This window comes from Apodemus sylvaticus, chromosome 18, assembly GCF_947179515.1.
Source record: "Apodemus sylvaticus chromosome 18, mApoSyl1.1, whole genome shotgun sequence".
NCBI classification, from domain to species: Eukaryota; Metazoa; Chordata; class Mammalia; order Rodentia; family Muridae; genus Apodemus; species Apodemus sylvaticus.
Window position 1 is genome coordinate 22,520,373 of NC_067489.1, and position 15,319 is coordinate 22,535,691.

The window sequence follows — 15,319 nt, forward strand, 5'->3', positions numbered from 1 at the left end:
ATGAAAAAAAAAAAAAAGACAGACAGACAGACAGAAGAGGGCCTGGGTTGTTCTAGAAATGGGTCAGCTGGAGTTAAGGTACTCAGCGATCGGTGACCTAATTCGGGGGCCATTGTGGGTTTTGCTAAGACCCGTGCGGCTGTGTGTGCTCGCCTGTCTCAGGAAGGGCTGAAAGTCAGGTCATCCTTTCTAAAAACGCAGCCAACGAGGCAGAGGTTCCTGAAAACCTCCTCCGAGCTGCGTTTATAAACCATGATTCAGCAGGAGATTATATTCACTGGCTGGGGAAAAAAAAAATGCTTCCCCAACCCCTCACACAAGAGATGGTTTCAGTTTTCATCTTTGACAGGGTTTTTTGCTCCCCGCCCCACCCCCAATTCTCCTTCTGGGAGAAATGACCTAATAAGCTCTCAACAGATGAGAAGAAAGGGCCCCCTATGGGGGGCAGGGGCTGGGCTGGGCTGCCCTGGCCTGGGAGGCCACCACATTTCTTATCAAAAGGCATGCACAAATTGCCTGCAGCTGTGCTAGAAAAACTTCGCTTTAACCACAGCTCTTTAACCACGGTTCTTCCCCTGAGGCCATCCTCTCCCCTCTAATCAGCTCAACCACTGCCCGACATCTCTCTGCAGCTGGCCAGCTTGGGATAAGCTTGTCCGCCCAGCCGAAGACGGCCACCCCTCTCAGGACCGTCTCTTGACCCTCATCTTCAGTGGGAGTTCTTCACTCATCTTAAGTCTGTTACCAGATGGACTTGGGAGCTACTTAGCTCAGCCCCTGTCCTCTAGGTCCTCAAAGTCCCTTGTGTGGGAGAAGCCAGGGAAGGAAGCAGCAGCCCCTTAGGAGGACAGGCATGAGGGACAGGACTTCTGAGGCTTTGGTTCTGGCTGAGTGCCACCTGGCTTCCCTCCTGCTTTCTGAAGAGGATCTAAATCCCCTGGCTGTTTTATTTTTTTTTTTTTAAATCAGGGCTGCATCGTGGGTCAGCAACAGTGGCTGCTACAGGGAGGAGCTGCTAAAAGCAGCTGAATTCAGCAGGTTTTTGTGAGCATTGTTGACTGGCCCTACCCCACCCCTCCACCCCCCAGGTCTCAGAGAAGAACAAGAGCTGCTCTTGCCCCTACAGGAATGCTGGGTGAAGGCACAGATTCCCGGGGATCTGCCATGCTCCCCAGAAGGTATCCAGATGTTGGGTGTGGTCTTGGCATATCTTAAGGCCTTCTGGGGGCGGTGTGCTCAGCCCTCTGTCCCCCGGCATTCAGTCAGGAGAACTGGTAAAATTCCAGGAGGCCTAAGCTATTTCCAAGACGTTGCTCATGAATGGTACACTTTGGAGAGACTCCTTTCCTGGATCAGAGTCCTTGTCCCTGTGTCCTTTTGTTCCAGTTACAAAACAGAAGTTACATCCTACCTGGCGCTTTATTTCAGATGTGACGGTGCTTCCCAAAGGCTGGAACTCTTAGGAGGTGAGGCTACATGGGAAATCCTAAGTGATCAGGAATACCCTCAGGAGAGATTATAGGTATCCAGTCCCTCTATAATTTGCTTCCTAGCCTCGAGGTAAGAAGCTGCCTACATAATGCTTCTGACATAATGCGCGCTGCCCAAAATCACGACTAAGACCTCAAACACAGTGACCCAAAGCAAACCTTTTCTCTTTAGACAGTATCTCAAATGTTCCTACAGGTCTCAAGCTACGACTACTGCGGATCCAAAGAGTGAGAGGCTGTGGGCCACCCTCGCCACTGCCAACCACCACCACCAAATAGCAGACGCCTGAGAAAGGGAACCATGGATGGTCATGGCTGTGGATACACCTGAACGCTCACAGCTCCAGGATGGAGAGCTTCCTTGGCTCGATAGAGCTTAACCCTATTTCAAGAACATGCCTTCCCGTCGAGCCAAACCAACATTACCTTCGAGATGTAAGTCAGCTGCAGAGATCCGACAGCTCCCGCCCCAACTGCCAGGTTCTGAAAGACAAAAGGTGCTTGCTTAAGATGTGTGCTGTGTGAGGCCCCCAGGCAGCAATAAGAGATAGGGCCGTAGTTCTGGTGTAGTCTGTGCCACTGTAGCCTCGGGCAAGTCACCTTGCTCACCCACAAGACACAAGTGATAAATGGGGGACAGGGGTGGGGGTGGGGGATAGTAACACTAACAGTACCCCTCACCTTCTAGGACAGGGGTTAGGAGTGTGTGTGTGTGTGTGTGTGTGTGTGTGTGTGTGTGTGTGTGTGAGAGAGAGAGAGAGAGAGAGAGACAGACAGAGACAGAGACAGAGAGACAGAGAGACAGAGAGAGACAGAGAGAGAGATCATTTAACTGACTCCCAGTGTCCCCTGCTATAAAAAACAAAAAAGCAGCCGGGCAGTGGTGGCGCACGCCTGTAATCCCAGCACTCTGGGAGGCAGAGGCAGGCGGATTTCTGAGTTCGAGGCCAGCCTGGTCTACAAAGTGAGTTCCAGGACAGCTGGGGCTATACAGAGAAACCCTGTCTTGAAAAAAATCAAATCCAAAAAAAAAAAACCCAAAAAAACAAAAAACAAAAAAGCAAAAAACAAAAAACCAGAGGCGATCTGAGTTGCCTTTATTTAAACCAAAATGCTTGAAATTTCAGGGTTTTGTTTTGTTTTTCTTTTCCTTTTTTGGGGGGGGGGGAGGAGGGTGAGAGTTCATAGAGGACCATCCTCCCTCTGCCTCCAGGGCGATGAGATTACAGGTGTATGTCACCACAAGCAAGCACTTAAATATTTCACATAATTAAAAAAAAGAGAGAGAGAGAGAAGTCCTGAGGACTGGACCCAAGTCTAAACACAGACTTTCACTGTGTTTCACACACCCATGATACACACCCATGATTCCCGAGGACAGTAACTTTAGACAGTGATTTTCGGGCCCCTGGTGTTCTGTCAGTAACATACCGCGAGGGGCTAGGCATGGAATGTTCTACTTGACATCACATCCACATTCAGAAATTTGATATCATTTCGATTGGGAATGTTCTGTCAATAGTCCCCCCACCCTCCCCATAACACCAAAGACACAGAGGTAACCTAGGGAAGCATCTCAGTGTGAAATTTCCCCGGCACTGGCACACAGGAATGCTCTGGCAGTGTGGCCCACGACATTTTTTCTGCCCAGCTGTGCTGACCTGGATGTCTTTGTCCTACATGTGTCATTTCAAATCCATTTAACATACAGGATACAAACCCTCATATGGTAGAGGTGGGGTTTTGTTCATGTGCCTGTAAGCTTACTTTGCAGGACTATACTACCTGCCAAGTGAAACTGTCTGAACACAAAAATTAAAACCACTAAGAAAATATACGACTAAAACAGCAAGAATAGCTAAGTTTTCCATGCAGTGAGAATGCTAGCCTACCGTGTTCAGTGCCCTGGGAAACTATCTCAAAACTGCAAAACATGACACAGAAACAAAATTTTAAAATCACAGCAGGGCTGGGCGGTGGTGGTGCATTCCAGTAATCCCAGAACTCTGGGAGGCAGAGGCACGTGGATTTCTGAGTTTGAGGCCAGCCTGGTCTACAGAGTGAGTTCCAAGGACAGCCAGGGCTATACAGAGAAACTCTGTCTCAAATAAACCAAATCAAAAAAAAAAAAAAAATCACAGCAGGGAGCTCCAAATACTAGGTCAGCAAAAATCCTACCATGACAGACCCTTCCTGGCTTCCTGATTTCTGATAAGGGAAAATATATACCAAGGTAGCCACCAACATTAGAAATCATAACAATGAAGTTCCCAAGAGGTAGACAGAAAACCCATTTCCTTATAACCTGAGAGCCTGTCTGAGAACTCACTTCTATCTGAAGATTGAACCAGTTGAGAACCCATTCCCATAGCCTAGGAATCCATCGAAAATCCATTCCCATAGCCTTGGAGTCCATTGAGAACCTGATCCTATAGCCTGGGATCCAATGAGAACCCATTCCCATAGCCTGGGAGTCCATTGAGAATTCATTCCCACAACCTGGGAGTCCATTGAGAACCCATTCCCATAGCCTGGGAGTCCATTGAGAACTCATTCCCACAGCCTGGGAGTCCATTGAGAACCCATTCCCACAGCCTGGGAGTCCATTGAGAACCTGATCCTATAGCCTGGGAGTCCATTGAGAACCCATTCCCATAGCCTGGGAGTCCATTGAGAACTCATTCCCACAGCCTGGGAGTCCATTGAGAACCCATTCCCACAGCCTGGGAGTCCATTGAGAACCTGATCCTATAGCCTGGGAGTCCATTGAGAACCCATTTCCATAGCCTGGGAGTCCATTGAGAACCTGCTCCCACAACCTGAGCCTGCAGCTCTAAAACACACAAGGTGATCCTCCAGGAGAACAATGGAAGCCCCCACTACATGGGGCCATCTCTAAGCAATGAAAAGAACAAAACCTTAGATAAGAAAAGTTAGTAAATTTACCTAAGGATTAACAGTGAAGTGGTCAGAAAGACTGACTTCTGAAAACGATCCTCCGCATGCATGGTGAGCATGCACAAATACACTGAAATAAATAAACAAGCGTAACAGTGAAGTGGTCTATCATTCTTGAAGACTCTCTTACGAGTTATCTTAGCTGGAGAGACAGCCTAGGGGTTAAGAGCACTTGCTGCTCTCACAAAGCACCCAGTTTGATTCCCAGCACCCACATGGTGGCCCACAACTGTCTATAACTCCAGTTCCAGGGGCTCTGGTGCCCTCGTATGGTTTCACAGGCACCAGGTACACATGATGCACAGATATACATGCAGGCAAAATACCATGTACATAAAATAATTTTTTATTGAAAGAAAATTTAAGAAGAGAAATGTCTTAGATTTCAGAAGAACACTCTATCCCGTTATCCAAAATTAACTTACATCTCTGAAGTACATTCAGTTTGTTAAGTTCCCTGTTTATAAGGAAACAGATAGAGCAAGCACAGCCATTTAAAAAGAACCCTGAATCTCAGCGACAGACCCAGAAAAAGGCTGCAGTGCCGTCATTTACACAAGATATACAGAATCTGAGAAAACGCCTTTGAGGAGCTGAGAGCATAGCACAGTAGAAGAACATTTTCTGAGCATGCATGAGGCCCTCGCTATCACCCCAAGTTCTGCAAAAATAAATAAGAGCCACCTACCCTTGAGTGTGCAGATTGGCACTTATTTATGCACTGTCTAAACTTTATAATAACATCTAAATACTCATTGAAGGAAATCCCTATTAGTATTGAGAAAGATAGGTTCTGGGCTGGAGAGATGGCTCAGATGGTTAAGAGCACTGACTGCTGTTCTGAAGGTCCTGAGTTCAAATCCCAGCAACCACATGGTGGCTCACAACCATCGGTAATGAGATCCGACGTCCTCTTCTGGTGTGTCTGAAGACAGCTACAGTGTACTCACATATAATAATAAATAAGTCTTTGGGCTGGAGCGAGCGGGGCCCAGAGCGAGCAGAGGTCCTGAGTTCAAGTCCCAGCAACCACACGATGGCTCACAACCATCTGTACAGCTACAGTGTACTCATATGCATAAAATAAATAAATAAATAAATAAATAAATAAATCTCAAAAATGGAAGGAAGGAAGGGAGGGAGAGGGAGAGGGAAAGAGAGAGAGAGAGAGAGAGAGAGAGAGAGAGAGAGAGAGAGAGGTTCTGTCATTCCCAAAGCAAAAGCCACATGGACCCTTCACTGTCTGAGAGTAAGGATAGAATACCTAATGGGCCATGGACTACTCGCTGGGTAGCAGAGGGAAGCCTTTGTCTTCGCAGCCTCGCTGTGGCCTAGAGTTCCAGAGACATGTGGAGTCAAAGGCTTGCAAGTCTTCTAGAAGCAGCCCACTTTCTTTCTTTCTTTCTTTCTTTCTTTCTTTCTTTCTTTCTTTCTTTCTTTCTTTCTTTCTTTTTCTTTTTTTCTTTTTTTCTTTTTTTCTTTTTTTTTTTTTTTTTTTGGAATTTGGTTTTTTCGAGACAGGGTTTCTCTGTGTAGCCCTGGCTGTCCTGGAACTCACTTTGTAGACCAGGCTGGCCTCGAACTAAGAAATCCCGCCTGCCTCTGCCTCCCAAGTGCTGGGATTAAAGGCGTGCGCCACCACCGCCCAGCCTAGAAGCAGCCCACTTTCATTGGCAAAGCCCAGGCCACTACAATTTAACTGTAATATTAACACTACTGATGGCAGACAAGACCTTCCCTATAAAATAGAGCTGATAAACCGTGCCAGATGGTGGCCGGGAGAATTCCAAGAAAACAGGGTAAGCAGAGCATTTAACAGCCACTGGCCCCTCAACTGAGCTAATTATAAGATGCACACACCAGGGTTCAGGGCTACTCTTAAATAACTACGTTTCCTCACCCCAAACCACAACTCAGAAGCCTCTGGATCCCCATCTTGAATTATGAGTGAAGTGGGGTGGGGAGGCAGCTTGGACTCTAAGCCACAAGTAATGACAGGGGTAGATCAGATTTCAAGGATGTCAGCCCGCTGCTCTAGCCATGTAAGCCTCCTCCCACTCAAAGTGATGTGCATGTATTATCCTGGGGAAGAGGATGGGGGAACCTCGTGTGTACTTCACCCCTTCTGCCCTGAGCCCCAGATAAAAGCTCTCTCCATCTCAGGAAGCCAGGAAAACAGGGTGAATGTTTGAAAAGCTCTTTGCCTACCACCTTTTACTTATCCAAGGGGGAACTGGGTAACACTGCGGGGAAACATCCCTAAGATTGCCGAGGCTTCATCCAAAGTAAGACTCAGGGTCTGCTCCAATTATTGGATCTACAAGCTTCCTGGCAATACCTCGTTGTCACCACCAAGAACTCATTCCTTGTCATGGTGGCACACAGACAGTCCCAGGCAGACACTTCCTCATCAAACAAGGCTGCACAAAAATGCCTGCACAGCCAGGTGCCAGAGAAAGGAACCCAGGAATCAGCACCCACCCGGAGATCAGAGATCATCAAGTGCCGGACTGGAGGGAGGAGCCGCAGCGCTGTTCCCATGGGGGAAGGGTAAACTCTGGATGCTGTGTTTCTGTACATTTCCTTATGAAGCAAGTCTCTTCTTACTACGCTAACTACACTCTAAGCTTTACTGAGGACATGGCTGGGAATATAAAATGAAAGCATCTCATAATGCTTACTTAGGCATCTGTCTTACTTAGCATTTTAGTGCTGTGAAGAGACCCCATGACCAAGGCAACTTTTATAAAGAGCAACATTTAGCCAGGTGGTGGTGGCGCACGCCTGTAATCTCAGCACTCTGGGAGGCAGAGGCAGGTGGATTTCTGAGTTTGAGGCCAGCCTGGTCTACAGAGTAAGTTTCAGGACAGCCAGGGCTATACAGAGAAACCCTGTCTTGGGAAAAACAAAAAACAAAAACAAACAAAAAAAAAAACCCACCAAATCCAAAAAACAAAAATAAATAAATAAATAAATACATAAATAAAGGGCGACACTTAATTGGAGCTGGCTTACAGTTTCAGAGGTTCCGTCCATTATCATCATGGTGGGAATCATGGCCCCACCCAGGTAGACATGGGGCTGGAGGAAAAGCTGAGAGTTCTACATCTTGATCAGAAGGCAGCAGAATGAGACTGTCTTTCACAGGCAGCCAAGGGAAGAGTAGATTCTACACAGGGTGGAGCCTGAGCATAGAAGACCTCAAAGCCCACCTACACAGAGATAACTCCAACAAGCCACACCTCCTCCAACAAGCCACACCTCCTCCAACAAGCCACACCTCCTCCAACAAGGCCACACCTCCTCCAACAAGGCCACCTCTCCTCCAACAAGGCCACACCTCCTCCAATAAGGCCACACCTTCTCCAAGGCCACTCCTCCTCCAATAAGGCCACACCTCCTCCAACAAGGCTACACCTTCTCCAACAAGGCCACACCCCCTAATAGGGCCACTTTTTATGGCCAATATGACATCCAAATATATAAATAAATCAATGAGGGCCGAACCTAGTCAAACCACCACGTCAGGTGTCTATAGTCCCAGCATTCAGACCAGGCAAAGGCAGAATGCCATCATAGCACTGAGCAGATATGGCCCCCACACAGGAAGGATAGTAAAATGTACTTTACTTACTACTTATTTGGGTGCTAGGGACTGAAGTTACTCCCTTCATGAATGCACAGCACATAATGTGACACTGAGCTATGCAGCCATTCTCACACTTTTAAATGTGGGACTTACACTTCTAGAAGGCAGTACATATTAATCACCTGGAGAAGTTTTTTTTTTAATTGACACATAATTATCTTACACCATGGGGTACAGTATGCCAATCTAATATGATGCAGTCCTTAGAGAGGAAACAGGAACACAGTGGCAGCAGTTCTCGGGGTAGAGGCTGGAGAGAGGGTTGGGTGGGGAAAGGAAACCCAGCACTTCAGCAGATAGCTGGCAACCACCCTGCGTGAGGCCCATAAGTATGAGCGGCCTCTATGTTTCTTAGACTAATGAATTTTCTGGAACAGGACAGGTGCCTGTGCACTAACAGGGTACTTTCAGAAGACCCTGCCAACAACCTTGCATTTCACTCAAGGTCTCTTCAGCCGGCAAGGATCTCAGAAGACTGGGAAATATTTGGTTTATTCTCTCCTGTGACCAACAAAGAACTGAGCTGCTCCCACGAAGCCTGTGTCTCCACCTTAAGTCCTTCTGCAGAAACAGAAGCTCATGCTGAAGAAGGGAACTTTAGTCCATTTCCCATTTCTTAGCAAGAATAACAGAGAGCAGAGCATAGAAACAGCCAGATCCAACCGAAGATTCATACGGCGGCAGGATGTCCCATGATCCTCTGCGAGGCCTCTGCAGGAAGCCCACAGAGAACAAGAGCTTGCCGTCCCCGCAACAACCTGGCTCTTTGGCAGAGCACAGCATGGGAAACGAAGTAGAGACAGATAAGACTGAGAGACTGACAACCTTACTGTCCGCACTGCTAAGTGCTTCACAATGCCACCTTACCTCCACAGTCCCATTTCTCAGATACGGAAGCCAAACATCCGGCAGGTGAAGCAACCGGCCCAAGGTCATACAGATGGCAAGTCAAGCCGGATTTTAAACCCAGCCCTCCCAGATTGCCAGACGCTCCATGGTACTTTCCTTCACGTCAGGCCTCCTCCCGTGAGACAATTACCGACCAGTTGATTATCAATGAAAGGTAAATACAAGAACAGAAGCAGGGTTACACTAAGCAGGGCCTTAGAGACTTGCCCAAGCTGGGCAGGGCAGGAACTAGTCCAACTGGCTGTTGGGTGCCAAGTTCCAAAAGAGCAGGGGTTGAGGGGTGGAGAGGAAGGAGGAAGGATGCCCAGGCAGCAGCTAGGAGCCCAGCGGGCATCAGTAACTGCCGCCGCCTGCCAATAGGAGAAGGAAAGAGAATCCAGGTAGCAATCTCATGCCCGGGGTGTGAGCCCACAATGGCTGCTCGTGGGCTTTCCGTGCCGGCCAGGCTCACTGAGAGGCACCTGTGACAGAATGGCAAAAGAGTCAGCCGCCCAGACCTGCATTCCACAGCCCTCCTGAGATGAGAGAGTGGCTAAATATAAACGAGTTCTTCCGGGCACCAGCTAACCCTGGGCAGTTCTTTACCTCCACCCTAGAGACTCACTTCCTGTTAAAAACTTGTATGCCCACAGGATGCCTGGGGTGCTTTTCCCCTTCTTTGCTTCCAAATACGTATTTTTAACCATGCCCCTGGTAGGCAGCCGATGTCATAGGACACAGTGCTGGCCTAACCTGGGGAGTCTCTAGTCCTGGCTGAGTAGACTAGCACCTTCTTAGACAGGATGGGGCTCTTCTGTGTAAGCCTGCTGGCTTCCAGATCCCTTCCTTCTTTCTTCCAAAACTGATCCCCATTCTGAGCTTCACAGATGCCTAGAAATAGGCGAGTCTGAGGCCATCAGTAATCCAGATGGCTCTAAGGTGCCTTCATCCCGTTCTTTAACCCAGCTTCCGTCGAGGTTGCCTAAAACTTAATGTCATTTCCCCTTCCTCTTCTTGCCCGCACCCATCCCACCTTCCACATCTCTGTCAGTGGCCCCATAGCCTTTCTCCAGTCAACCAGATGTGAAACGTTTTATTATAAATACACAAAATGTATTTTAAAAAAAAAATACGACTAGTTAGCAAATTATCCCCGAGGGGGGAAATGTGTGGTTTTTAAACAAAGAGAAAACAACTACAATTTATCCTGTTTAAAAGCTGAGCTGAAGCAACTTGGCACTAACTAACCTATTGTGACTTTCAATCTCTTTTAATCATCATTTAGGAACTGGCAAATCGCAGCATAGGAATGTTTCAGTTTAAGTGTTTTGCCCCTACCATCCCCTAACAGGGACAGCACTCCCAGCTTATAACTACCTGACACACCAAAGAATTTCATTAGCACAAAGAAGCTAAACGAAGTGAGTTCAGAAGCATTCACCAGACATCTGGGGAACAGCTGGCAGATAACGGGCTGCTTGCATTTAACTAATATTTATTAAGCACCTATTACTTTCCTGGCCCTAAAACATTACAGAGGTCTCAAACCATCCTTGAACCTGATAGATGCCTGTGTCAGGAGACTCACCGACGGCTCCTCACACACATGCGCTTGACACGGTCTCTGTTTTTGTTTGTTTGTTTTTGAGGCAGTGTTTCTCTGTGTTAACAGTCCTGGCTATCCTGGAATTCACTCTGGAGACCATGGTGGCCTCGAACTCAGAGATCTGCCTGCCTCTGCCTCCCGAGTGCTGGGACTAAACACATGAGCCACCAGTGACCTGCTTAACATGGTTCTTGTTATCACATTTCTTTTCTTAAATTTGTCTGCTATAAATAGCATACTCCTCTATATCACCGTGGCTCCTCCTACCTAAGAAAACAATGCCCTCTGGCTCCCTAAGATCACCATCTCTTAGATATAATCCTGTGGTTATCAATTTGAATTATATAGTGGGACGTATAATTCTAAGTATTGCTTGATTGATTTGAAATTTAAATAAGAAATGAGCATATATTTTAAAAGTTTGGGGGTTTTTTTTGGCTAAGTTTGATAACCTGAGTTGCATCCCTTGGACCCACATGGGGGAAAAGGGGAGGGAGCTCCCACAATTGCTTTCTGGCCTCCACATACACACAGTAATACAGATGTTGTCATGTGTACGCAAATATAATGTGTAAATGTTTTTTTAAATACCTATGGCTTCTAAAATATATACATTTATGATTCACCCTATTACAATTTTTTTGACTTATTAATATAACTTTCTAGCAAACTAGAGACTCAGTATAGGGACCTGCCTAACGTGCAAAAAGCACTGGGCTCACGCTCTCAGAACCAGAAAAGCATATGATTTTATAATCCTAGACTATGAAGAGACCTCCTGTGAATACTGCTATGCAAAAGCAGGCGTGACACTTTGGGCGCATCGATGTCCCTCCTACAGTCAGCCCCCAGGTCTAGCCTTCTCCTCCCTCACTTGGCCAGTAGCGCTGTCCCTGCTTGGTTCCCATCATTCACCACGCCAGACATAGCTATGAAAGTAAAACCTGGATCGAGTTGGAGACCTCAAGTTGTTGGAGATTACCAGAGCCACGGGATGTCTAGCAGAGAGATGGGATGTCTACCAGGGAGACCTACAGTCAAGGAATAGAACCAGTCCAGTAGAGAGAAGTGTGTTATGGTCCCCAAAGGTGAAAGGGAAGAGTCAGCTAAGCCCTTTGATATCAGACAGAGAACTATGGGGTTTGGAGTTGCCCCTGCTGTTTTTTTTTAATCTTGTTTTGGTCCAGTATTTCCTATTTTCATGTACCTTTATTTTGGAATGGTAAAGTGTATTCTGTACCAATGTATGTTAGAAGGAAGTAACTTGCTTTTTTTTGATTTTACAGAGGGTTACAGTTATGAAATTGCCTTGAGTCTCTGAAGAGACTTTGGACTTTAAACAATCCTGAGACTGAAAGACTGGGGACTTTTGAAACTGAACTAAAAGCATTTTATTATGACTTGACCACAAGGCTGTGAGAGCCAAGGGGTGCAATGTAGTGCTTGCACATATGTAAATGCTTGGTCCCCAGCCGGTGGAACTGTTTGGGAAGGATTAGGAGGTGTGGCCTTGTTGGAGGAGGTGCACTGCTGGGCGTGGGCTTTGAGGTTTCAAAAGGCCCAGTTCATGTTTATTCATTCGTATTCTCTTCCCCCGCCTCTCTCAGTCTCCCTCTCTCCACCCACTCCCTCCCTCATGGTTCTTGGCTGGACATTTATACTTTCAGAAGTTCCTCCAGTATCACATCTGCCTGCCTGCTGCCTTACCTCCAGCCATAATGGTCATGAACTCTAGCCTTCTGGAACCCTGATCTGTAATAAACTCTTCCTTCTCTAAGTGGCCTTGATCATTGTGTTATAGCAATAAGAAAGTAACTAAGACACATATATAGTCAGTTATCAACCACAGAAAGTCCATCTGTCTTTAAAAAAAAAACCACAAACTAAGATTTTTAAAAAATAAAAATTTAAGACAATTAAAAAGAAAAGATTTTCCCAAACCAACTAGGAAAGAGTTGAAAGGCACAAGATGCCCATTTGTGTGTGGACTTGGTCAGTAGACACTGGAGAGAGCTGTCCTGTTGCTGCCTGCTGAGGGGTTGTAGCTGGAGGACAGGGGCAAGAGGCAGAGATGTTGCCACTGTCTCCACTTTTCTACACTAAATTTGTACTGGGTGACGTCATCACCCATTTTCAGTGAAGTTACTTCCTGGTTGTTGGCATTTGCACGGGCTAAAGCCAATGATGCAGAAGCCATTAAAGTACTGATAGAGCCCAAACTTTTCCAAAGGAAGTTTCTGATATAAAGACATCACTCTTAAAAAACTGCTTTCACTCCACCTTTAGGGTGGCAATGCCATTATATATCATAATGTTATAATGTGCATATTAATATACTCTTCCCCTCACTCTGCAGCCTTTCCACTGAAATGACCCCAATGTCCATCTTGCTGTGAACACTGTGTTCTTTGCCCAGCCAATGAAAAGATCTGCTCTCAGTCTTTGGTTGGTTGGTTGGCTGGCTGGTTGGTTGACTTTTAAATAAAGCAAATGTCTTTTACTGGGTCCCCAGATTTGGTAGGAGAGATGCAATCCTTTAGGATATTATAATGATCCATAACTCATATGTGGGCTTGTATAAAAGAAGTGTTCTGAAATAACATTTTTTGGGCAAGGAGAAAAATCACACTCTACTGAAGAATCCTGACGAAAGCCACCATCGAATGTCATATCATGCCCATGCTTTGGTTTACTCTTATTCAGAGCCACATAATTTGGTCTTACAATTAAGCATGTGGGTGGGCGCTGGCTGTGCTGAACACCAGTACAGCTGAGCAGCTGAAATCCAGGTCATCATTCATAGGTCACTAAGGGTAGAGCAGCCGCATGAGCGTTCCTGCTTCTCCATCTCGATAGGGACCAACACTCAGTTAACAGGAAAAATGCCAAGGCCTGAGTGTAGCTCAGTGGTACCGTACTTATCCAACATATGCAAAGTCCTAGTTTAATTTCCAGCACTACTAACACACACATACAACATATAACACATATGCACTTACACATTTACACACACACACACACCTCTGCAAGTATCATGACTTGCAGGAAGTTTGGGCAGTGTCTCAGGAACCATTGGCCAAGCATGGTGATATACTGGTACCTGCCTATAACCTGGCAGCTCTACTCAGGAGCCTAAGGCAAGGGAAACACAAATTCAGTCCTGTCTGGGCAATTTAACAAGATCTTGTCTCAGAATAAATAAAATGTGTTCAGTGGAAGAACATTGCCTAACATGTATGAGGTCCAAGGTTCGACTCCCAGCACTGAAAACATTAAGCAAACAAAACACTATTGCTTGTTTGCAAGATGACTGGATTTTAGAGAGTTGTTATACTGTAAGTTCTATATTATTATTCTTTACCTACAGTCGACAGTATGCTATTATGAGTTTATAAATATGCTAAATCCTTAAGATGCTAAAGATGATTACTGCAATAACAAAAGAATTATAGGTTTGCTTGCTTGATATTGCCAGCATACTGAATTTTAGACAAATTAGCCAATTCACTGGTCTGATCAATAACATTGGTACTTTCCACTCAGCAAGGTCCATTTTAGCTATTGGGTTTCATCCTTGCTTTAGCACCACCAATATTCGTGATTGAATCCTTACCTCACATTGATCCAAAACACTGCCATGGGAGCTGCACCTAGGCCATGCTGTGTTTGGATCCTCTTCCTCAGGTCCCCCATCAGATGGTGTGGGTAGCCTCCCACGTTCCCTTCACTGTGCTCAGGGGACTGGCCATGGGTTTCTAGAAGCCATTCTGACTACATTTACAGAGCTGTGGTCATCGGTAGTCAGCTCGGACATATCTGAGCCAGGCAACTCTAAAAGCTTAACTCTCCTCGAGGTCAGGCTAAGCCTTCCCTTCTGACTCCTGCCTGAGCACACAGCCCTGAGGAGCCTTCCTTTCTCAGCAGGCTTCCCCATCACTCCTAGGAGGTCCTCTGGAAGCATCTCTTTAACGAAGAATTTGTCTACAAACCTTTGTCTGGGTACCTGGCTGCTCATCATAAGGACTTCTTCTGGGGGCCCTAACTGAAAGCAATCTTTGAGCGAGGTAACCTCACTCCCCATAATGACTGCCTCCCCTTCCTCTTCAACTCTGATTAGGTCAAAGTAGTACAACAGCTAAATAAGACTTTGTACATAAAAACACGTCAAAATAAAAGCTCCTCAAACCTGAACAGTGTACAGTAATGATGCCTCTCATATCACACAGCCTCCACAATCTGGCCACAGCTGGGTGTGGTGCTCTATGTCAATCATCCCAAAACTCAGGAAATGGAAGTAAGAGCCTTGTCAGTTCAAGTCTAGCCTGGGCTACATAGTATATAATATACTGTCTCCAAAAAGGCTTAAGAAAATTAAAAGATGATAATCTAGTGCCACTTCTCCCATGAAGATATGGCTCTCAACCATCTCTACCAAATTTTTTGTGATCATTTATCTTCCTACCTGCAGGGAGTGGGGGTGGGGTCTGTCCTGCTCACTATGGTGTTGCTATACTTAGTCATCTAACACAATAGACACGTTTAGTATATACATGTTAGGTAACATCACTGTCTAAGTCAAGGTTTCTATTCCTACACAAACATCATGACCAAGAAGCAAGTTGGGGAGGAAAGGGTGTATTCAACTTATACTTCCACATTGCTGTTCATCACCAAAGGAAGTCAGGACTGGAACTCTAGCAGGTCAAGAAACAGGATCTGATGCAGAGG

The 15,319-nt window shown here is 46.1% G+C and overlaps 1 protein-coding gene across 4 annotated transcripts in view; it reads right to left on the reverse strand.

Annotated features, from left to right (window-relative positions):
- Nucleotides 1-15,319, reverse strand: part of Plekha2 (pleckstrin homology domain containing A2) — a 60,593-nt gene that overhangs the window by 26,319 nt on the left and 18,955 nt on the right. For 3 of the 4 annotated variants that reach the window (XM_052162215.1, XM_052162212.1, XM_052162213.1), the window contains exon 3: nt 1,917-1,973. The exons of the other annotated variant lie outside the window; for it this stretch is intronic. In XM_052162215.1, the coding sequence (XP_052018175.1) occupies nt 1,917-1,973 (57 nt within the window). The remainder of the gene's footprint in view (nt 1-1,916; nt 1,974-15,319) is intronic. 4 annotated transcript variants of the gene reach the window in all.